Source organism: Canis lupus, chromosome 14 (assembly GCF_011100685.1).
Source record: "Canis lupus familiaris isolate Mischka breed German Shepherd chromosome 14, alternate assembly UU_Cfam_GSD_1.0, whole genome shotgun sequence".
In the NCBI taxonomy this organism is placed as follows: Eukaryota; Metazoa; Chordata; class Mammalia; order Carnivora; family Canidae; genus Canis; species Canis lupus.
Window position 1 is genome coordinate 40,953,521 of NC_049235.1, and position 24,603 is coordinate 40,978,123.

General features: G+C 37.7%; 1 protein-coding gene across 7 annotated transcripts in view; it reads left to right on the forward strand.

Annotated features, from left to right (window-relative positions):
- The window catches only part of TAX1BP1 (Tax1 binding protein 1), a 93,134-nt gene that overhangs the window by 11,257 nt on the left and 57,274 nt on the right, over positions 1 to 24,603 (forward strand). For all 7 annotated transcript variants that reach the window (XR_005369623.1, XM_038557190.1, XM_038557192.1 and 4 more), the window contains exons 3-5: positions 8,670 to 8,772; positions 13,660 to 13,847; positions 17,716 to 17,874. Coding sequence is in view for 6 of the 7 variants with exons in the window: in XM_038557190.1 (XP_038413118.1) it covers positions 8,670 to 8,772; positions 13,660 to 13,847; positions 17,716 to 17,874 (450 nt within the window). In the remaining variant the exon portion in view is untranslated. The remainder of the gene's footprint in view (positions 1 to 8,669; positions 8,773 to 13,659; positions 13,848 to 17,715; positions 17,875 to 24,603) is intronic.

Below are 24,603 nucleotides of genomic sequence, written 5' to 3' on the forward strand. Positions count from 1 at the left end.
TCTCCTCTCCTCCTCTCTCCTCTCCTCTCCTCTCTCTCTCCGTCCTCTCCTCTCCTCTCCCTCCCTCTCCTCTCCTCTCCTCTCCTCTCCGAGATCACAAGCACAGGAGAGAAGGAGAAACAGATTCCTTGCTAAGCAGGGAGCCCAATGCTGGACTTGATCCCAGGATCCTGGAACCATGAACTGAGCTGCAGGCAAACACTTAACTGAATGAGCCACCCAGGCACCCCTAGAACCAGCAAATTTATTTTCAGTGCCTTTCCTACTTCCAGGTCTTAGGTCTCTCTCCTTTTGCCCCTCCCCCCCAAATCAGTCCCCTCTGGAACTCTGGTTTTCTCTTTACAAGTGTTCTTTGTGTGCTCATCCTAATGTTTCTTTCTGTCAAGGTGTCTGCAGAATTTATTAATATTTTAGTTTTATGAGGTAATCTTGATATCCTTCTTTTCTTTCATTCCTTCTCAGAATTTCCTGTATGATCAATATTTCTCATCCAACATGTTTTTCTAAAATGTTAATCTTATTTAAAGGGAACATTGGGGCATTTGGGTGGTTCAGTCTGTTAAGAGTTCAACTTTGATTTTGACTCAGGTTGTAATCTCAGGTTTGTGAGATGGGAGCCCCATGTGAGTCTGCACTGGGTGTAGAGTCTGCTTGAGATTCTCCCACTCCCCCTCCTCCCTCTAAAAAAAAAGGGGGGGGGGTGGAACACATTGGTGGTTTTTTCTTTATTTCAGTCATTTCCTTTTTTGCTCGTTTTGCTATTGCATTAGTAACAGAAGAATGATCCCCAGTACTATTGTGATTTCCCAAATTAAACAATTTAATAATTGTTGACTTTGGTTTCTTCTTTAATATACGTATACTTTTTTTTTTTTTTTTTTAAGATTTTATTTATTCATGAGAAACACAGAGAGAGAGAGAGAGGCAGAGGGAGAAACAGGCTCCATGCAGGGAGCCCGATGCGGGACTCGATGCGGGGTCTCCAGGATCATGCCCTGGGCTGAAGGCAGGTGTGCAACCGCTGAGCCATCCAGGCATCCCAGATATACTCTCTTAATTGGGTTCAAATATAACAGTCATAGGTAATTTTGACTGTTCCATTGTACTAAGTGTTGTCATTTCTCCCTGCCATTTTTCATTGTTTTAAAATTGTTATTCCAAATTTAATAATTTTCTTTCAATTTGCTGCCAGTACCCTAAAAGGAAGATTCCTTGTATATTAAGGGATGGATATCTGTTTGAATTCTGAAATCTGAATTCCAGTCAAGTTCTAACCAGGTGATTGGGAAAATAGAGAAATAGCTGTGACTTGGATACTGTGTTGTTGACTTTTTAAATTGTTTATTATTCTTACCAAATCTTCCTATGTAATTTTCAGATATCTACTCTTTCTTCCATTATGACTTGCTCCACTGTGTGTGTGTGTGTGTATATATATATATATTTATTTTTATTTTCATTTTTATTTATTTATGATAGTCACAGAGAGAGAGGCAGAGACATAGGCAGAGGGAGAAGCAGGCCCCATGCACCGGGAGACCAATGTGGTATTCGATCCCGGGTCTCCAGGATCGCGCGCCCTGGGCCAAAGGCAGGCGCCAAACTGCTGCGCCACCCAGGGATCCCCTATTTTTTTTTTTAAGGTTTTATTTATTTATTCATGAGAGAGACAGAGAGGCAGAGTCACAGGCAGAGGGAGAAGCAGGCTCCTCACAGGGAGCCCGACGTGGGACTTGATCCCTGAACTGGGATCATGCCCTGAGCCAAAGGCAGATGCTCAACCACTGAGCCACCCAGGCATCCCGATCTACTATATATATATATATATTTTTTTTTTCCCGATTTATATTTTTATGTGATAGTTTAGCCATACTTTTCTTAAAGGATCCAGTACTTTGTATCTTCCCAAATTGAGAGGCTTTTACATTTATTTTAAAGATTTATTTGAGGGGGAGGTTTGGAGGGGCAGAGGGAGAGCATCTGAAGCAGATTCCCAGTTAAGTGCAGAGTCCATATAGGGCTTGATCCCACGACCCATGAGATCATGACCTGAGCTGAAACCAAGAGTTGGATACCCAGGTTTCCAACTGGTGACTGAGCCACCCAGGTACCCCTACATTTATTTTTTTTATGTATGTCTGACATATCCCTTCCATAGTGACTTAGATCCATTGTTCAAGATCCATTGTTCAAGATCCATTGTTCAGTGTTTCTTAAGGAATTTAAAGCATAGTTTTATTTATTTATTTATTTATTTATTTATTTATTTATTTATTTATTTTTATTTATTTATTTATTTATTTTTAATTTATTTATGATAGTCACACAGAGAGAGAGAGAGAGGCAGAGACACAGGCAGAGGGAGAAGCAGGCTCCATGCATCGGGAGCCCGACGTGGAATTCGATCCCAGATCTCCAGGATCGCGCCCTGGGCCAAAGGCAGGCGCCAAACTGCTGCGCCACCCAGGGATCCCAGTTTTATTTATTTTTTTAAAGATTTTACTTATTTGTTGAGAGACACAGAGGCAGAGACATAGGCAGAGGGAGAAGCACGTTCCCTGCGAGCAGCCCTGTGGGACTCAATTTCAGGACTCCAGCCAGAATCACGACCTGAGCCAAAGGCAGATGTTCAACCACTGAGCCACCCAGGTGCCCCTTAAAGCATAATTTTATATTTTACACTTAGATTGGGCTTCATCTTGCCCCTCAGTGTGCTCAGCGTGAGATACCTGTGACATCTCATAGCACTGTCAACCACTTTGAGAAGATTGCTCAGACTTGGCAATGAAGGAAAGGCATACTTTGTAGTTTGCCATTGTAGGCAACTGATAAGCTCTGAGCTGTTGTGATTCACTTAGAGAAAACACAGCAAGGACCAAATCATTTAACATCTCTTTCTTTCACTCTTTTTTAAAAGATTTTATTTGAGAAAGAGTGAGAGCACATGCAGGGGAGCAGCAGGGAGCCTAAGGCAAGGTTGTATCCCATGACCCTGGGATCATGACCTGAGCCACCCGGGCACCCCTCAACATTTCTCTTTTCTTAGACGTATTTTTCTTGTATTTCTCCATTTTGTTTGAGTGTGATACATAAATATAGAGCTTCCCCTATTTACTGTTTCTGTCTTTTGTCAACTGCAGTTGTTTTAAGAATTATGTAGTCTGACGCAGCGTTGGAAGGAAAGTGGTAGAATTTCAGAAGGTAGGAAATTATATATCTTGCTAATAGAGGAGTAAGTAGTGTCCTGGTGGTGAAGAGCTTAAACTTTAGGTTCAGATCTTGACTCTCTCATTTCCTAGCCTTTTACTAATTTCTTAATTTGTAAGATGATAATATTTATTTATTTTATTTTTTTATTTTATTTTATTTTTTTATTTTTTTATTTTTTTATTTATTTTTTAGATGATAATATTTATACAAAACAAACATTCAGTAAATCTATATTAACTGCTATTCCCAGTACCACTTGAGTCAGATATCTGTAATTGTGATGTTTGCGGTTTTATGTGTCAGCCGTCAAAAATAAATGGCACACTTAGCCCTTCTCTTGACTATTTAGTCCAGAGAGAGCCTATTCACTTAGGGAGATTTTTTTTTTTAAGTGATGTAGCAAAAAAAAAAAAAAAAAAAAAAAAAAAAAAACGATGTAGCTCTAGATAGTACATTTTTCAATGTATGTTTTTTAAAATTTTTAATTTTTAAAAGAATTGAGAGAGCTAGTGCTCGAGTGGTGGGAAGGGGCAGAGGGAGGAGGAGAGGGAGAAGCAGACTCCCGGCTGAGCAGGGAGGTCAATGCTGGGCTTGATCCCAGGACCCTGGGATCATGACCTGAGCCAAAGGCAGATGCTTAATTGACTCAGCCTCCCTGGTACCTCTGGATAGTTACCTCTTTCAATATCAGTATATATTCAGGCACAAAGAATACAAGCTATGATTTGTACCAGTTGCATATGTTGGGGGAAAGACTTCAGATGGACTTTTTTTCAGGAGATGGTGAAGCATTGGTGGGATCTGAAATGAGGGAGAGAACATCATAGAATCAAGATCACTATTCCTAATAGGCTGCATGTCCTTGGGTGTTAATGGTAACATTTAATGAATACTAATGTGCTTCAGCACTGCTGATTTCTTTATAGCGATTATCATATTTATTACACAGCCCTTTGAGATTGTTATCTCCATTTTAAGGAGGAAGGAACAGAAATAACTTCTGAAGTCATATAGCTAGTAAGTGATCTTTTCTGGCGGTCTGACCTTACTTCCTATGCTCTTAATCACTATAATATACTGTGCTTGCAAAAACTGTTTATGGAGTGCTTACTGTGGGTCAGGCACTCTGCTGGGTATTGCTTTTATGTTCATCATCTAATTTAATCCTTTTAACAATTCTGAGAGAAAAAAATAACAGCCTTAAGTGAGGTAGATTGCATCATGGGTTCCTCAAGCTTCTCATCTATAAAGAGATGAATAGTGTCTTTCATATGTTTTCAGATGGTTTTAGCTGACCAACAGAAAGAAAGAAAAATTCTGTGATTTGACCTAGCAGGAAGTCGTGCACAAGTATTCCTGAAGCAGATTTTCAAGAAGCATTATTTACCCTTCATGCACTGATATTCTCTAATTCTATAATTAAAAAATAAGTGAGGGTGAGAACCACAAAATTGATATTGCCACTTCCTTTTTTTTTTTTTTTTTTTTTTTAAGACTTTATTTATTCATGAGAGTGCACCAGAGAGAAAGAGACAGAGACACAGGCAGGGGGAGAAGTCGGCCCCATGCAGGGAGCCCAATGAACACAATCCCGGGTCTCCAGGATCACACCCTGGGCCGAAGGTGGTGCTAAACCTTTGAGCCATTCCGCCTGCCCCGATATTACTACTTCCTATTGGGTTGTGACCTACAGTTTGAAAGCACTCCTTTAGAGAATAAAGATTGCCAATATTCTTTTAGTTTCAACGTTCTGTAATCTGATCCTAGGCTTATTAGAGTTGTAGAATGTATGTATAATCTAAACCTGTGGATGATGCATAATTTTCTTCTACATCTTTCTTATCTGCAAATGGATATCTAGTACAGGCATACCTTGGAGATATTACAGGTTGGGTTCCAGACCACCACAGTGAAGTGAGCATGATTTTTTTGGTTACCCAGTGCATATAAAGTTCACACTTATTGTAGTCTATTAAGTGTGTAATAGCAGTATGCTTATAAAAACCAGTGTATATTCCATTTATTTATTTATTTATTTATTTATTTATTTATTTATTTATTTATTTATTTATTTATTTATGATAGGCACACAGTGAGAGAGAGAGAGGCAGAGACACAGGCAGAGGGAGAAGCAGGCTCCATGCACCGGGAGCCCGATGTGGGATTCGATCCCGGGTCTCCAGGATCGCGCCCTGGGCCAAAGGCAGGCGCCAAACCGCTGCGCCACCCAGGGATCCCCAGTGTATATTCCTTAATTAAAAAATACTTTATTAAAAACAAAAAAATACTTTATTGCTAAAAAATGCTAACCATCATCTGAGCTTTCAGCAATTTATAATCTTTTTAGTGGTCATGCCTTGATGGTTGATAGCTGCTGACTGGTCAGGGTGCTGGTTGCTGAAAGTTGAGTTGGTTGTGGCATTTTCTTAAAATAAGACCACAAAATGACTGTCTGGTTGGCTCAGTCAGTGGAGCATGTGACTTTTGATTTCAGGGTTATGAGTTTGAGCCTCACATTGGGGTAGAGTTTACTTAAAAAGAAAAAAGCGAGAAATAGGACAATAATGAAGTTTGTCATATCCATTGACTCTTTCATGAATGATTTTTCCATAACATTTTACACACAGAACTTTTTTCAAAATTGGAGTTAGTCCTCTCATACCCTGCTGCTGTTTTGTAAATGAAGTTTCTATAATATTTCAAATCTTTTGTTGTCATTTCAAGAATTTTCATAGCATTTTCACCAGGGGTAGATTCCATCTCAAGGAATCTTTGCTCATCCATAAGAAGCAACTTTTCATGTGCTTAATTTTTTATCGTGAGACTGCAACAATTCAGTTACAGCTTCAGGCTTCACTTCTAATTCTAGTTCTCTTGCTGTTTCTACCACCTCTGGAGTTCCTTCCCTCCACCGAAGTCTTGAACCCCTTCAAGTCATCCATGAAGTCTGGAATCAGCTTCTTACAACTTCTGTTGATGATGTTTTGATCTATTCCCATGAATTGTGAATGTTCTTAATGGCATCTAGAATGGTGATTCTTTCCAGATGGTTTTTAGCTTTGGCTAGAGCCATCTGAGGAATCACTGCCTATGGCAGCTATAGCCTTACAAAATGTATTTCTTAAATAGTAAGACTTGCAGGTCGTAATTACTCTTGATCTGTGGGCTGCAGAATGGATATTGTGTTAGCAGGCATGAAAACAGCATTAAAGTTGTATCTCTCCATCAGCGGTCTTGAGTAAACAGCTGCTTTGTGAATGAGCAGTAGGATTTTGAAAGGAATCTTTTTTTCTGAGTGGTAGATCTCAACAGTGGGCTTAAAATATTTAGTAAACTATGTTGTAGACAGATGTGCCGTCATACAGGCTTTGTTCCATTTATAGAGCACAGTCAGAGTAGATTTAGCATAATTCTTAAGGGACCTGGGATTTTTGAGATGGTAAATGAGCTTTGGCTTCAACTTAAAATTGCCAGCTGCATTGGCCCTTTAGCGAGAGTCAGCCTGTCCTTTTAAGCCAGGCATTGACTTTTCCCTCTAGTTATGAAGTCTTAGATGGCTTCTTCTTCCAATATAAGGCTGTTTTATCTACATTGAAAATCTATTGTTTCTAGTGTAGCCACCTTCATTTATTATCTAGATCTTCTTGGTAACTTGCTACCACAGCTTTTACATTAATACTTGCTGTTTCGCTTTGCACTTTTATATTATGGACATGCTTTTTTGTATAAATCTCACAAACCAACCTTTGCTAGCTTCAAACTTTTCTGCAGCTTCTTCACTTTTCTCAGGCTTAATAGAATTGAAGATAGGTTAGGGCCTTTCCTGGATTAGGCTTTGGCTTGAGAGAGGGTTGTGACTGATTTGATCTCTTCAGACCACTAAGACTTTATTCATATCAGCAATAAGACTGTTTTGCTTTTTATCATTCATGTGTTCATTGGAGTAGCACTTTTATTTCCTTCAAGAACCTTTCCTTTGCATTTTTAATTTGGCTGTTGGGTGCAAGACACTTAGCTTTCAGCTTTTCTTGGCTTTTGATATCCCTTCCTCATTAAGCTTAATCATTCATTTCTAGCTTTTAAGATTTTAAGATTGAGAGGTTACATTAAAACTCTAGATTTTAAGAGTGAGAGGTATGACTTTTCCTTTGGGAAGACTTTGAGGCCTAATTTCAATTTTGTTGGGTGTCAGAGAATAGGGAGGCCTGAGGAGAAAGATAAGGTAATGGCCAGTTGGTGGAGCAAAGCATATATATTAAGTTCATCATCTTATATGGGTGTGGTTTTGTGAACCTCCAAAACAATTATAATAATAGTAACATCCAAGATCACTGGTTATAGATCACCATAGCAATTATAATAATATTGAAAAAGTTTGAAATATTCAGAGAATTACCAAAATGTGATAGAGTTGTGAGGTGAGCAAATGCTGTTGGGAACATGGTTCTGATAGACTTGATTCTAGGTTATCCCAAACCTTCACTTTGTAAAACAAAATGAAACAAAATCAGTATCTGTGAAGCACAGTAAAACGAATTTTGTGTGTACCTGTTTTAAACATCTCTAATGTTCAGTATTTAACACAGTATAGTCCATCTAGAAAATACAGGCTGAGTCTGTATGTATAGTAAGTTGAAAATTTTTTTTTTTTGAGGAAACCAGCAGTGGGGAGGGGCAGTGGGAGAGAGGGCGAGAAGCAGACTCCCCGCTGAGTAGGGAGCCCAACGTGGGGCTCAATCCCAGGACCAGGAGATCATGACCTGAGCCAAAGGCAGATGCTTAACTGACTGAGCCACGCAGGTGCTCCAAGTTGAAAATGTTTTAGATATAGGTGGAGCATAGGTTTTCTATTTGTATATATAAATATCTTGGTAACAAAGGACTTTTTACAAAATATCAATTGGCTGCAGGTAAGAATTGGTATGGGAGATTAGTGAAGGTTAGTTACCACATTTAAGGTGGAGAGGAAAATCTAAATACACTGAATTTTGAGACTAAAATAGTAAGTTTTAGAAACTTACGTTTAGTGAGGGGGCACTTGGGTGGCTCAGTTAAGTGTCCAACTCTTGATCTCAGCTTAGGACTGGGTCATGAGTTTGAGCCATGCTTAAAAAAGAAAAAAAAACCCTTATGCTTAGTGAAATCAGATTTTAAGGGAAATTTAAGAAATATAAGTTGTTATTTGATCATGTACATACTAAGATTTTCCTTCAGAAATTGGGTATCAGATTGTATTTTTAATACATAATAGAAATTCTACTGTTCAATTCATAGATTTTTATAACATTAGGTTATAGCTTAATAAAAATAATAAAAATTTGACATGCTTGTTAAGATATGCAATGATTTGTAAACATAGTAACACATGTTTTAACTTTAGGATGCAGTAAAAAAATACGCTATAAGATTCTAAATATTAAAATACTTAGAATCTCTGTGTTTTTGGTATCTTCCTTTAGGTTGGATGGAGTACTGCTCGTGATTATTACACATTTTTATGGTCTCCTATGCCTGAACATTACGTAGAAGGATCAACAGTTAATTGTGTATTAGCTTTTCAAGGTGAGAGAACTGAAAACAACTTGATGAAATTTGATGTTTTCTTGCCATTAAAAATGTTGCTCTCCATCGTGATGGTCTACTTAGGCATGTCCAACATACCAAAGTTGAATTAATTCGTATGTTTGTTTAGCAGAAGTCACAAGAATGTAAATATGTAGTGTACGATACATATTTTTTGTGGACATTAAAAGGCTTTTTGCTTTTCTTTTTTTTTTTTTTTTTTTAATTTTTATTTATTTATGATAGTCACAGAGAGAGAGAGAGAGAGAGAGAGGCAGAGACACAGGCAGAGGGAGAAGCAGGCTCCATGCACCGGGAGCCCGACGTGGGATTCGATCCTGGGTCTCCAGGATCGCGCCCTGGGCCAAAGGCAGGCGCCAAACCGCTGCGCCACCCAGGGATCCCGGCTTTTTGCTTTTCATTGAAAAGTTAGTTTCATTCCAGATCCTTACTGTGGATTATTATTTTTTTTTCAAATGAGAAAACTGTTACTGATATTAGAATAATGTAACAAATTAGAGTGAGAAAAATAATTCAGTATGAAAACCACAATGATTATTGAATTTATAGAGCAGTTGCATGTATTTATTTATTTATTTATTTATTTATATTTTATTTATGAGAGAGGGGGGAGGGGCAGAGACACAGGCAGAGGGAGAAGCAGGCTCCATGCAGGGAGCCTGACGTGGGATTTGATCCAGGGTCTCTGGGATCACGTCCTGGGCTGAAGGCAGGTACTCAACCACTGAGCCACCCAGGGATCCTGAGCAATTGCTTTTAAAATAGGTGTAAGTCAGTAAATATAAAATTTGTTCTTAGCTTGGCATGATATACAAAGTTAAAAAAAAAATGCTTTATATCTATCACAGAATTTGCTTCAGAGTGATCTTTCTATTATAATTGCACTGATTTTGGATTGTATTAAAGGAAATTCTTAGCCTTGTTTATTCTGTGGATTCTTTTTGGTCTGTTGAAGCCAGTGAATGCTATCTGAGTATGATATTGTAATGCACATAAAATGCAGAAAACTGCAGAGGAAGCAGTAATACTCTATTGAATAGTTTATTTATTTATTTTTAAAAGATTTATTTATTTATGGTAGACAGAGAGAGAGGCAGAGACACAGGAGGAGGGAGAAGCAGGCTCCATGCCGGGAGCCCGACGTGGGACTCGATCCCGGGACTCCAGGATCGCGCCCTGCGCCAAAGGCAGGCGCTCAACCACTGAGCCACCCAGGGATCCCCCTATTGAATAGTTTAATAGTTTGTTCGTTTGTATATTAAAAGAAGTTTTGTTAATTGTGAATAAAGCTATAAACATTCATTCACAGGTTTTTGTATGCATGTAGAGTTTCCACTCATTTGGGTAAATACCAATGAGTATAATTGCTGGATGGTATGGTATGTTTAGGGTTTTTTTTTTTTTTTTAAAGATTTTACTTATTTATTCATGAGAGACATAGAGGGAGAAGCAGGCTTCATGCAGGGAGCCTGATGTGGGACTCAGTCCTGGGACTCCAGGATCATGCCCTGAGCCAAAGGCAGATGCTCAACTGCTGAGCCACCCAGGCGTCCTGGTATGTTTAGTTTTGTAAGAGACCACCAAACTGTTTTCCAAAGTGATAATACCATTTGGCATTCCCATCAGTTTTGAGTGAGAGTTCTTATTCCTCTGCATCTTTGCCAGCATTTGGTGTTGGCAGTGTTTTGGATTTTGGTGGTTTGTTTTTCCAAAAAACTTTATTCTGAGGTTTATATATGTTTGATGTGAAAATCAGTTGGCAATGTGACCACGTGGAACTAGCATATAAAAAAAATTCTATAATGTTCAGAGGATAAAATTTATACTGTAATATAGGCCAAGATTTAGGTCCTCATAATGTTCTATGGATTAAGAAATGATGTAAATTATATAGTTTATCTAAAAAAAGGCTATGAGTTAAAAGATAATCAAATTCAAATGTATATATTTGAAATGATTTTGTTAAGATATTTTTTAAAAAAATATTTGAAAGAAAGTGTACAAACGTGTGCATGAACCAGGGGGTGGGAGAGAGGTGGAGGGACAAGCAGACTAGACTCCTGTTGAGGAGAGCCCGACTTAGATCTCAGGACTTCAGGACCCTGAGATCATGACCTGAGCTGGAAGTCAGGATGCTTGACTGACAGATCCATCCAAGTGCTCCAGATATTTCTTTCTTAAAACTTGTGGGTTTATTTCCAATCATTTTTAATGTGATTAATTTTCTTAAATTAACTTACTGAATTTTTTATAGTGTTTTATAGTGTTTTATAGGCTTCACTAGTGATTTACCGAGAAGTTTAAAAGCAGTTAAAAAAAAGGGCGGGCAGCCTGGGGGGTGGCTCAGCGGTTTAGTGCTGTCTTCAGCCCGGGGAGTGATCCTGGAGACCCCCCGGGATCAAGTCCTGCATCGGGCTTCCTGCATGAAACCTGCTTCTCCCTCTGCCTGTGTCTCTGCCTCTCTCTCTGTGTGTCTCTCATGAATAAATAAAATCTTTATAAATAAAAAGCATCCAGTTTGTTTATACTTTAAGAATATTTTCCTGGCAGCTAAATATAAATGCAATAACTTTTCTAAGTTTTAAAAAATTCATGTTAGTTTTTACTTTGAAATTCAGAGATAAACACTTCTGCCTGCCTAGAACTCATTTGTTATATAAAGAGGTCAGGAGGCACCTGGATGGCTCAGTGGTTGAGCGCCTGTGTGCTTGGCTCAGGTTTTGATCCTGGAGTCCTGGGATCGAGTCCTGCATCAGGCTCACTGCAGGAAGCCTGCCTCTCTCTGCCTGTATCTCTGTGTCTCATGAATAAATAAAATCTTAAAAAAACAAAGAGTCTTGAAAAACTTAGTTATACAGTATTAGAGCTAGAAGAGATTATAAGCATAATCCAGAATTGCTTTGCTCATTTTGTTATGAGTCACGAGTCTTGAAATGCAAAACTCAGAGCAACTAACAAAAATACCTACATGTAATTCTCCTATATAGACCTTTGTAATTTGGTTGTTTTTCTATTTTATTTTCAATGCTATTACTCTGATGAGAGATTTTTCTAGATAGCTTTATTTTTTTTTAATTTTTTAAAAAAAATTATTTATTTATGATAGTCAGAGAGAGAGGCAGAGACACAGGCAGAGGGAGAAGCAGGCTCCATGCACTGGGAGCCCGATGTGGGACTCGATCTCAGGTCTCCAGGATCGCGCCCTGGGCCAAAGGCAGGCACTAAAGCGCTGCGCCACTCAGGGATCCCCTCTAGATAGCTTTAAATTGCAACTTTGAATAACTATGTCTTGTATCTCAAATGGAATTTGAACGATTTCTTAGTGGATTATTTTTTAAGATTTTATTTAAATTTATTCATGAGAGACACAGAGACATAGGCAGAAGGAGAAGCAGGCTTCCTGCATGGAACCTGATCCAGGACTTGATCCTGGGCTCCTGGGATGATGACCTGAACTGAAGGCAGATGCTCAACTGCTGAGCCACCCAGGTGTCCCTTTTTATTGGATTATTTTTGTGAGATTTATCAGACCTTGAATATCTAGTTTGTAGAATTTTTTTTTTTAATATTTATTTATTTATTTTTTATGATAGTCACAGAGAGAGAGAGAGAGAGGCAGAGACACAGGCAGAGGGAGAAGCAGGCTCCATGCACCGGGAGCCTGATGTGGGATTCGATCCCGGGTCTCCAGGATCACGCCCTGGGCCAAAGGCAGGCGCCAAACCGCTGCGCCACCCAGGGATCCCTAGTTTGTAGAATTTTTAATGTCATGATACCAGAGCCGATTAGTCAGAGCATATGTATTTTTTCTACTTATTTAAAAATAAGTCTAGTGGCCATTTATGAAGTTACACTCAGCCATGGCTTAATAAATTTAGTTGTACATGATAGGATGGGGTTTTAAAAACTTAAAAGTATGTTACCAAATCTACCCCATGTCATTTTTTTTTTAAGATTTTATTTATTAGAGAACACAAGCCTGGGGAGCAGCAGGCAGGCTCCCCACTGAGCGGGGATCCTGATGTGGGACTTGATCCCAGGACTCTGGGATCATGACCTGAGCCCACTGAGCCACCCAGGTGCCTTCCCCCTACTTTTTTTTAAAAGAACAGAAGGGGTAGGATGGCCACAGGGAGGGGGCAGTAAGGAGAGAGGGAGAGAGAACCCCAAGCCAACTCCATACCTACTGTAGGGCTTTTATCTCACCACCCTGAGATCAAGAATCATCAGATACTTAAATGACTAAGCCACCTAGGTGCCCCTGTGTTATTCTTATAAAACTTTATATTTTGAAATAATTTTGGATGTAAAGTTGCAAAAATAGTACACAGAATTTTTGTATACCCATTGCTCAGCTTTCCTTAATGTTAACATTTTACATAGTACATTATTTAAAAAACCAGCAATTTAACATTGGTACAATAGTAGTGACTAAAGTATAAACCTTAAAAAAAAAATAAAAATAAAAAAAAAATAAATAAATAAAGTATAAACCTTAAAGGGGATCCCTGGGTGGCGCAGCGGTGTAGCGCCTGTCTTTGGCCCAGGCGCTATCCTGGAGACCCGGGATCGAATCCCATGTCGGGCTCCCGGTGCATGGAGCCTGCTTCTCCCTCTGCCTATGTCTCTGCCTCTCCCTCTCGCCACCGGGGCTGCCCTCTCTCTCTCTCTCTCTCTCTCTCTCTCTCTCTCTCTCTATCTCTGTGACTATCATAAATAAATAAAAATTAAAAAAAAAAACCTTATTAAAATTTTATTGTTTCCAATGATTTTTTTTTTCCTCCCTGTTCCTGAATCCAATCCAAAATCCCATATGGCATTTAATTGTCTTTTTAAGTTTAATAATTTTTTTTAACTTCCTTCTAGGTTATTACCTTCCAAATGATGATGGAGAATTTTATCAGTTCTGCTATGTTACCCATAAGGGTGAGATTCGTGGAGCAAGTACACCTTTCCAGTTTCGAGCTGCTTCTCCGGTTGAAGAGTTACTTACTATGGAAGATGAAGGAAATTCTGACATGTTGGTGGTTACCACAAAAGCTGGCCTTCTTGAGGTTGGTACCAATAGTGAGCTAATGATTTATAGATAATTTAAGAACAGAGCTTATGTTGGCATTTAAAAAATTCAAGAAAATAACCCGAACATCAAGTGGTTTTTAACTAAGATGGTAAACTTAGAGTGTTTTAAATTTCTTCTTGTCAGGTTATTGATTTCACTGGCAGGGACTGTCCCTAGGGCCTGTCGGTATTTTGTGCATAGCAGATGTGTAGTAAATAGCTTTGAGTTAAATTTTCCTAATGTTACCTTACCCTAACTTTTCTTCTTTAGTGGTTGCCTAATCCATTGATTGTTTTTGTTTTTTTAAAGATTTATCTATTTATTCATGAGAGACAGAGAGAGAGAGAGAGAGAGAGGCAGAGACACAGAGGAAGAAGCAGGCTCCCTGCAGGGAGTCGGATGTAAGGCTCAGTCCCTGATCCCGGTATCAGGCCCTGAGCTAAAGGCAGACAACCAACCGCTGAGCCACCCAGGGGTCCCTAATCCATTGATTGTAAAGTAGTACAGATTTTGGGGGAGGGGGGGCTGAAGGTGGTGTAAAGTAATAAATCTAACCGTAATTGGATATGAACTTCATTTCACTAAGCATGCGCTATCCCAAGTATGGCAGTGAATCAGGGAACTTTCCAGTCTCATTTTAGGTTGAGCATTTTTAGAATGATTTCCTCGTTCAATTTATCAAGTGAATATCCTGGATTAGCCATAATTTAAAGAGGAAAGGTGAAAAGCTTCTTATATATTTTTTTAATTGGCTGTTTGGGAGGCTTTGCATTGGCTCTAATAGAAATTTACAGTATAGATGGTCGAATAATGCCTTATGTTTTAAATTTTAGTGATTTTTGAGGGGAAAAAATAGAACGACATTCTTTTTTCAAGATTTCAGTATTTTTAAACTTAAAAAAGTAGAATGTTACATTTGAATTTCTGTGAAAAACAGCTTAATTGGTTCAGTATATATTTTTGGTTAATTTACATTTGTATTTAATAGGTGGATTTTTTTATACATAAATATTTTATAGCTTTGATTTTATTTATCTTCAAAATGAGCCTAGAGAAAAAAGATAAGGTCATAGATCTAATACTTTTATTAGATAGTCGAACTAAGAAGGTTAGAAGGAACCAATCATTTTTTGTGAATTCTTCTGTATCTTCCCTTCCCCTTCTAGAAATTCCTTTCTTATCTTAAATAAAGAAATGTAACTTTTATAGGGTGACTAAAGCATTTTGTGGTGACAACTGCCTGATGATCAAGGTTTTTAGCCTGGTATTTGAATGCTAGTCAAAGACAGTGAAACAAGCCCATCTCTTAAAAAGAATCCAGTTAGCATTTATATTGCAGCATTTTAAATACTTATTAGACCACCCTGATTTCAGGGCCTCCAACCAAAAAAAAGAAACCAGAAAACAACATTTAGGCATCTATAATATCTTTCTTATATTTCTTCTCTAAGTTAATTCGGGACGTTGTGTAATTCATTGCACTTCTTCCTATTCATAAGAGGTACTTCATAAGGAAAATTTAGGTGCTGTCTCTTAGGTGCTGAGATAAAATATTTTTATATATTGAACAACTTTTTGATGTGTCTAAAATTTTCCACATTCATCAAATTCTTTAATGATTTTATCTAAAACTGCACAAAATTAGTACAAGTATAAGACATTTGTGGCACTGACATTGAAGGGTTATGTCTTATTATTTTATGTGTGAACCTTGATTGGATCTTAGAATTTAAGAAAATAGGTATTTTGAGGATAGTGGGAATATACAGAACTATGAACTATCCATTGGATGTTAAACTATTGTGAATTTTCTTTTTTTTTTTTTTAAATATTTTTTTAAATTTTTATTTATTCATGATAGCCACACAGATTGAGAGAGGCAGAGACACAGGCAGAGGGAGAAGCAAGCTCCATGCTCTGGGAGCCCGACGTGGGATTCGATCCCGGGTCCCCAGGATCACGCCCTGGGCCAAAGACAGGCGCCAAACCGCTGCGCCACCCAGGGATCCCCTATTGTGAATTTTCTTATTTGTGAGAGTAGTGGTTGAAAAGGAGAGTCTCCTTACTAGGAGATGCTTGCTGTAAGTATTTAGGGATGAAGTGTGTGTAGCTGCAGTCGGTTTAGCAAAAAACAACAAAAACAAAGAAGTGATAAAGGGAGATAAACAGGGTGAAATATTAATTTAATCAGTGAGGTTAGATGATGAGTGCTAATTATAAAATTTTAACTTTTGAGTGCTTAAAAGATTTCAAATTACGCAATCGGAGGCAGGAATTAGATTTGTATACATTTTTATCTAATTTGAATTCCTTTTTAAAATTCCTCCTTAAGATTTAGTAAACTCTTCAGAAAGTATGTGCCAATTAAATGAATCACTAGGAAAAATAGGTTCTTTCATAATGTTTCCATTGCACTATGTCAAGATATATTTTTACTGTTAAGCTGCCAGAAAGTTAAGAGCCGAAAGGTGTTTTTTAAAAAATAAGGTATAGAAGAAGTTTAATGAATAAAGTTTTCTTTTTTGAGGGCATTTTTTCTCATAATGTTTTCATTTGGTCTGTTAGAAGAGTCATATTAAAATTTTGCAGTTCTTCAACTTTTGTAAGACTCATTTTAGCGTTTTTTATTCTTTTAAAATATTTATTTATTTGACAGAGAATGAGAATTAAGAGCACAAGCAGGGGGAGCAGCAGAGGGAATGGGAGAGCCAGGCTCTTCGCTGAGCAAGGAACCTGATTCGGTACTTGATCCCAGGATCCTAGTCATGACCTGAGGCAGACAGATGCTTAACCAATTAAGCCACCCAGGAGCCGTACCCCTGCCCCTCCCCCTGCCCCCCCATCGTAGAGTTTTTTTTTTTTTTTTTTTTTTTTATTTATTCATGATCGACAGAGAGGGAGGGAGAGAGAGAGAGAGGCAGAGAGAGAAGCAGGCTCCATGCACCGGAGCCCGACGTGGGATTCGATCCCGGGTCTCCAGGATCGCGCCCTGGGCCAAAGGCAGGCGCCAAACCGCTGCACCACCCAGGGATCCCCATCGTAGAGTTTAATCACTTTGATTCCAAGACCCTGGAGCACCAACTTAGACTGTACCAGGAAAATATTTTATTTTAGTTAAATGTATGATGCTTGCTTTGTGAAATTTTCCCTTTGAGTCTTCATTATTCTCCTGTTTGAGTCAGAGACTTCTTGTTCTAAGAGAAATATTAACCATTTTATTTACTATTTTAGGTCCTTTAATTAGTGATCTTTTAGACTGTTGGAGTTTAGGTTTTCCTGAATTGAGTTACTATTTGTGTTCGTATAAGAATCAATTACATTGTTAATTTATTGTTACAGTATGCATTTTTGTCCTAAAATTTGCAGTTCCTTTAAGTTTGTTTTAATTTAGCCAGAGACCATTAAAAAATATCAACTGGTATTACTTAATAAATAAAACTTTAAGAGTAATGCCATAGATGAAGGCCTTATGTAACATATAATGGAGTTCCTTTAAAAAAAAAAAAAAAAGAGTTTATTTGAGAGACAACAAGGAGAGTAAGAGGGAGAAGCAGGCTGCCCACTGAGCAGGGAGCTCAATGCGAGGCTTGATCCCAGGATCTCGGGATCATGAACTGAGCCGAGGGCAGCCGCTTTAACTGAGCCACTCAGGCACCCTTGATTTTATACCTTCTTTTAATGTTCTTTTTGCCCAACCAAAAGGAAGTTTAAATTTATGATTCATGAATTTTTATTTACATGTATGATTCATGAAGTAGATTGTAGGAGTTCTTTTTATGCATTTCTTCACTATTTTTTTTGAAGTGGAAAACTGAGTAACATTTTAGGATCATAAAAATCAATTTGAGTTTTTTGTTTTACAGTTGAAAATTGAGAAAACCATGAAAGAAAAAGAAGAACTGTTGAAGTTAATTGGTGTTCTGGAAAAAGAAACAACACAACTTCGAGAACAAGTTGGAAGATTGGAAAGAGAACTTAACCATGAGAAAGAAAGATGTGACCAACTGCAAACAGAGCAAAAGGTTAGTTGTGTTTTATGTAACTGATTGTAGTTGGTAGTATATTGTCTGAAGCCCACTTTTTTAAGAGCTGAGCCCGTTAACATGAGTAAAAACTGTTCTTAAAAAATAGCACTTAGATACATAAAGAATAGGTCAGTTCCTATCAATTTGCTGCTGCTACTTCTTGTTATAAATGGTTAAAATACTTGCAGATTTTTTTGGTGCCAGTCTTGATGAGTTAGTTCCTGACAACTTTCTATATGCTTTCCATCTAATTGTAGAATAATTGGCTTGGGAGTAGGGGTTGGAAATATAATTAGGAGTGATAAATATTGAATAACAGAATGACAGAACAAAGTAGTTAAAATTACCTTTCCAAAAGGAATTCAGTGAAATAAGAGGTAATATTAGACAAAATGTGAGAAATGCTATAAATTATTCTAAAAATACATATAAAGAGGTATACCTTTGAAATAGTGTAGTTTCTTTTTTTTTTTTTTTAATATTTTATTTATTTATTCATGAGAGACAGAGAGGCAGAGACACAGGCAGAGGAAGAAGCAGGCTCTATGCAGGGAGCCCAACGTGGGCCTCGATCCTGGGTCTCCAGGATCAGGCCCTGGGCTGAAGGCAGCGCTAAACTGCTGAGCCACCCAGGCTGCCCTGTTTCATTAGAGATGCAAATGGATTTAACTTTAGTAGATGAAAACAGTCACCTAGTCATGGACTTATTTTCACAAGAAAAGTAATTTGTTAGTTTTTTTTTTTTTTTTTTTTTGAAGTTCTGTTTGCCAACATACAGTATAACACCAGTGCTCATCCTGTCAAGTGCCCCCCTCAGTAAGTAATTTGTTAGTTTTGACAAACACAGATTATGATGATACCTTTCACAATCTCATTATAACTAGTTGGATATTTTGTGTCTTTTTTTACAGGATTAACCTGTTGCTCCCTAAGGGTGGGTGTTACATTTTTTTTTTTTTTTGTTCAACAAGGCCTAGAGCAATTAATTACTAGTTGTCACTTGAACCAGTAGTGCAGTGATTTTCACTAATTTTTATACTCCAGTAGAATGGTTGTAAATTGTACACCTGAACAGAGATGATACATAAATAAGGCTGAAAATCTGGAAAGATTTCTTTTGACTTGTGAATTTGAGGACTACTCTTTTGCATTAGAAACATAATATCAAGCAATGTTTATAATAATAAATCTCCTTATAAACATCTGAAACATCTGTTTTTAGTGCCATTAGCCTATTTTGTTTAAAATATGCAGTTACTCCCCCATTTTACTCTTGAGGGGAACACTTAGGATCCTGCAGTGAGAATATCCTATAGTATAAGCAAGTATACCAAATATTAAAATATACTATATGTGCTTTCCTTGATTGTTAGGACATTCAGATAAATGGCTTATTCCATTGTTTTAACTCACTGGCTATTCTGTATAGTTATTACTCTGTTCTCTCTATTCTTTACACTTCTATCTCATTTTATACCTGAATTTGGCAGTTTTCCAGAGTGGAATGCCAGTCTTTTTTTCTTTCACTCTGTTACAGCCTGGGATGGAGGTGAGAAGATAGAATACTCATAACAATGGCCTATTACAGCATATACTTAGCCAATAAGATCAAGAATGCCTTGAAATGTGGCCTTTGAGGTTTCAATTCTGATCATCTTGAAATCCAAGGGAAGAATGGATGATTGGAAGAATAGAAATGGCAGAATTAGTAGGGCTTTGATTGTGTGAAATTACTCATATGTGTGAGGCCTTGCCTCTGGTCTAGTCGAGTATTAGCGGAGATTTAAAGTCTCAGGTACTCTTTGCTGTCCAGGTGACTAGAGTTAAACACTATAGAAAAGACCATTCTGAAGAGAGCTTATTCTGACATACATAGATTAAGAAAGTTGGTAGATTGAGGTCAGGGGATTAGTGAAGCAAAATTTGTAGAAGATTGTAGCTGTTGTACCCAGAAGAGGTCAACAACAGTTTTTATGGCAACTCATAAATATTGATGACAGGCACTAATCTTAGAGGGGACTTCTTCCCTGCTGCTATTCTTGTGTTGGGTTTATAATCTGGGAAGATGAGGTATTTGGAAGTGGCTTTTAAAATGCTATTCCATGCTATTAAAATGGTGATTAAAAAAAGACCTGCGGTGCCTGGGTGGCATCAGACTCTTGATTTCGGCGCAGGTTGTGATCTTGGGGTCATGGGTTTGAGCCTCATGTTGGGCTCCATGCTTAGTGTGAAGTCTTCTTGTTCTCTCTTTGCTTTTCCCCCCAGTTTGTGCGTTCTCTCTCTTTCTCTCAAGTAAATAAAAAAATCTTTTAACAACAACAAAAAAAGACCTAGAATGGTGTTTGTTACATTATAGATTCCCACTAAATATAAGTATTATTTTACTAGTTTTCATAATGATGAACTAAAATAGGAATAAAAGGACACCTGAGAGGCTCAGTCAATTAAGCATCTGCCTTGGCTTTGGTCATGATCCCAGGGTCCTGGAGTTGAACCACATGTCAGGTTTCCTGCTCTATGGGGAGTCTGCTGCTTCTCCCTCTGCCCCTCTCCTTGCTCATGCTTGCTCACTCTCTCAAATAAAATGTTTAAAAATGTATGAGTAAAATATGAATATGACATTCATACCATTTTTCTCAGATCCTAGAAGTGATACTTACATATGTTAAAAAAAAACCTGAGTTATAGGTTGCCTGCTTATTTCTGGGAATAAAATGTGCTTGCTAGGAGAAATAGTTCTTTTCATTACTAGTATTTTTTTTTTTTTTAAGATTTTATTTCTTTATTCATGAGAGACACAAAGAGGCAGAGGCATAGGCAGAGGGAGAAGCAGGCTTCTAGGGAGCCTGATGCGGGACTTGATCCCCAGCACCCTAGGATCATGCCCTGAACCAGAGGCAGATGTTCAACCACTGAGCCACCCATTTGTCCCCTGGGCTTTTTTAAAAAGAAATTCTTTTTTACCTATCTAATCAGGCAGGCTTTCCTGTCAGATAGAACACCTTGCTTGTCTTAAATTGGGTGGCTTATAAAATCCATTACATATCTTGGCACTGGTTTTAAATCTCTTCCATAGTGTGAATTCTAAACACTTTTTGATACAGTAATTCTAAATGTCTTCTCTTTGGGTATGTATACTACTGAATACCTGAAGGACTGTTATGATATATCATCTACAATTTCACTTAAAATTTTATAATGGACAGTTTACTAGGAACGTTCTGGAGCAACCTTCAGTTTCTTAATGGTATAAGACATAGTTGCATTTTTCATTGTTATATAAAATAAGATTAGCTTGTTATCCATTCAATACTTGACACATACTAAGTTAAATGTTTATAATAATTATTTATAAATCTTTTATCTTTTATAAATACTTTTTATTGTAAAATGCCAATAGAGGGGATCCCTGGGTGGCGCAGCGGTTTGGCGCCTGCCTTTGGCCCAGGGCGCGATCCTGGAGACCCGGGATCGAATCCCACGTCGGGCTCCCGGTGCATGGAGCCTGCTTCTCCCTCTGCCTGTGTCTCTGCCTCTCTCTCTCTCTGTGTGACTATCATAAATAAATAAAAATTAAAAAAAAAAAATGCCAATAGAGAGAACACTCCTATTTTGTAAATGAAAAGAATTGGATGTGTGAAGGTTATCAAAAACAGATTGGTTTAAGTGTTACATTTAATTATATTTTATTTTATTATTATTTTTTAAATTATATTTTAGGTTATATTGTGTAATTGGCTGCTTGAAGGAATAAAGTAGGATTACAAAGTAGATTAAAACTGAAACCAAATAACATCTATAAATTGAGAGCTCATAAGTTACATATTGTATTTTGCCTATATTTTAATGTGATGTGTATGTTCCATTATTCATGTATACCCTAGATTTTAAAAAGTAACTATTTGCTTTATTAAGGATAATTTTTACATTCATTTCTAGTTCAACTTTGTGTTTTTTCACTACTATAAAAGACTGATTAATAAGAATTAACCCATAGAATACTTAATATAAGCCAGGTGCTGTTCTGAGTGTTGACTTATGTTAACTTAATTCTATTAAATAGACATTTTAAAATATGAATTTTACAAAGGTAGCACAGAGAGGTTGTTTAACCTGCCTATGGTCGAACAGTATGTAAAATGGTAGAGGCAGGCAGTCTGGCTCCTTCCATTGCTCTTAATGACACTCTGTACTTCTGCCCATAGGGACTAAAGATGTGAACTTATCTAATTGATTTTTTAACAAGATTTTTAAAAAAAAGAGCGGTGGAGAGGGGAGAGAGGGTGCGGGTGCAAGCTCAAGAGTGTGGGAGAGAGAAGCAGACTCCCTGCTGAGCAGGAAGCTTGGTAAGGGGCTTGATCCCTGGATCTGGGGCTTGCTCCTGAAACCAGAGATCATGACCTGAGCAGAAGGCAGATGCTTAACTGACTGATGCACCTAAGTGCCCGTAATTGATCTTTTTTTAAAAAAACATCTTTATTGAGATCTAATGTATAATTTACATATCATTAAAGTCTAGCACTTTACAGTATGCAATTTAGTGGTTCTTACATTTATGGAATTGTGAATCCATTAGCATAATCTAATTTTTTAAATTTATTTATAGATTTTTTTATTTGAGAGAGAGAGTGAGAGTAAGAGCACAAGCAGGGGGAGCGGGAGAGGGAGAAGCAGAAGCAGACTCCCACTGAGCAGGGAACCTGCCATGGGGCTCTTTGGGATCATGACCTGAGCTGAAGGCAGCCAGCCAACTGACTGAGCTACCCAGTTTTCCCCCATAATTAATTTTAGAGCATTTTCATCACCCTGGTAGAAACCTGTACTTGTTAGTGGTCATTTTCCATTTCCTTCCCCCTCAGTCCTAGGCAACCACGAAGCTAAGTTTCTATCTCTATGGATTGTGTATTTTGGGCATTGTATATAAATGAAATTATGTGTGGCCTTTGTGACTGGCTTCTTTCACTTAGGATAATGTTTTCAGGGCTCATGTATGGTATAGTATGTATCAGTAGTTTATTCACTGTCAAATGATATTCCATTGTATTGGTTAGTCTTTTTCTTAACCCAATCTTTACATTTTTTTAGTCATAAGATTAACTGTTTGTAGGTATAATCATTGTGTTCTTTCTGTTTTGGAGTGCTAGATACATATTTGAAAATCAGAAGATTAAGGCACAGGAAACCAATGATCTTGAGTCTTGTTTTTTGAATAGGACTAAAATGAACTGTCACCTTGTTAAGTTTTAGAGTTTGGTGTATTATGTTTTGGAGTCTAAACTATGAGTTGAGGTTTTTTCCCCCATAAAATAAATTACATTCTTAACTCGAATGTTGTTAATATAAGATGTACTTCAGGATATTTTTAAACTAAATTATTTTTGAGAAAACAAAAGCAGTATTGCTTAAGTAATGCAAGGAGCATGTTATAAACTGTTGTATATATTCATATTGTTTTCATCTTAAGTTTCATCAACTAGGTAGGATACTTTGAGGTACTGTGAGGCATTTGGGAGTTATCAGAGGTATAGGAGAGAGGGCATGAAAGATTTCTCATGCTGGCTCTGGCTAGTGCAGACTTCTCTTTATATTTTTGGGTTTCTCTTTTCTAAAGCTGTATTTATTACTGTATTGGATAATGAGTTTTGGACAGAGGTAATTTAAGACACTTAAACTGCTTAGTATAGGAATTGGCTCAAGTACACACACACACACACACACACACTTGAGTATGTGTGTGTGTGTACATATATATCCTTATATGTTAGAATTGCCGAAAACCAGTTTTGAAGCTATGATAACCACTGACTTTCTAACTTTTTTTTTAAATGGATTATCATTGAGGAAAAAAAAAACACAGACTTTTATTTTTTAAAATTATTTTTATATTATTTTTTATTAGGGAGGAGCAGAGGGAGAGGGAATCTTTTTTTTTTTTTTTTAAGATTTTATTTATTTATTCATGAGTGACAGAGAGAGAGAGAGAGGCAGAGGGAGAAGCAGACTCTAGGCAAGGAGCCTGATGTGGGACTCGATCCTGGAACTCCAGGACCATGCCCTGGGCCAAAGGCAGGAGCTAAACCGCTGAGCCATCCAGTGATCCCCGGGAGAGGGAATCTTAAAGGAGGCTCCAGGCTCAGCACAGAGAGAGTCCAGTGAGGGGCCCAGTCTTACAACCCTGAGAGTATGACCTGAGCCAAAATCAGGTGTTGGATGCTTAACCAACTGAGCCACCCAGGTGCTGCCCTATAGAGGCTTCATTTTAATGTTGTAGGAGTGATCCTTATAACTTAGGTGTGTATATCAATAAATTTCTTTTTTTTTTTTAAGATTTTAATTTATTTATGATAGTCACACAGAGAGAGAGAGAGAGGCAGAGACATAGGCAGAGGGAGAAGCAGGCTCCATGCACCGGGAGCCCGACGTGGGACTCGATCCCGGGTCTCCAGGATCGCGCCCTGGGCCAAAGGCAGGCGCTAAACCGCTGCGCCACCCAGGGATCCCCCTATCAATAAATTTCTTTAAGGCCAATTTTCATTTTATACCTGATTTGCTAAGTAATAATTTCAGGAAACTTATAATACTTTGCTCCTAAAATATATTTGTATAGTTTAAACTAGCTCGTAATCTTTGTATAGATTGATACAGAAGTGTAAGATAATGCATTTTTATGGTTTTATAAGACTTGTATCTTTGATATTTTCTAGTTTATTTTTTTCAGCTTTGCTA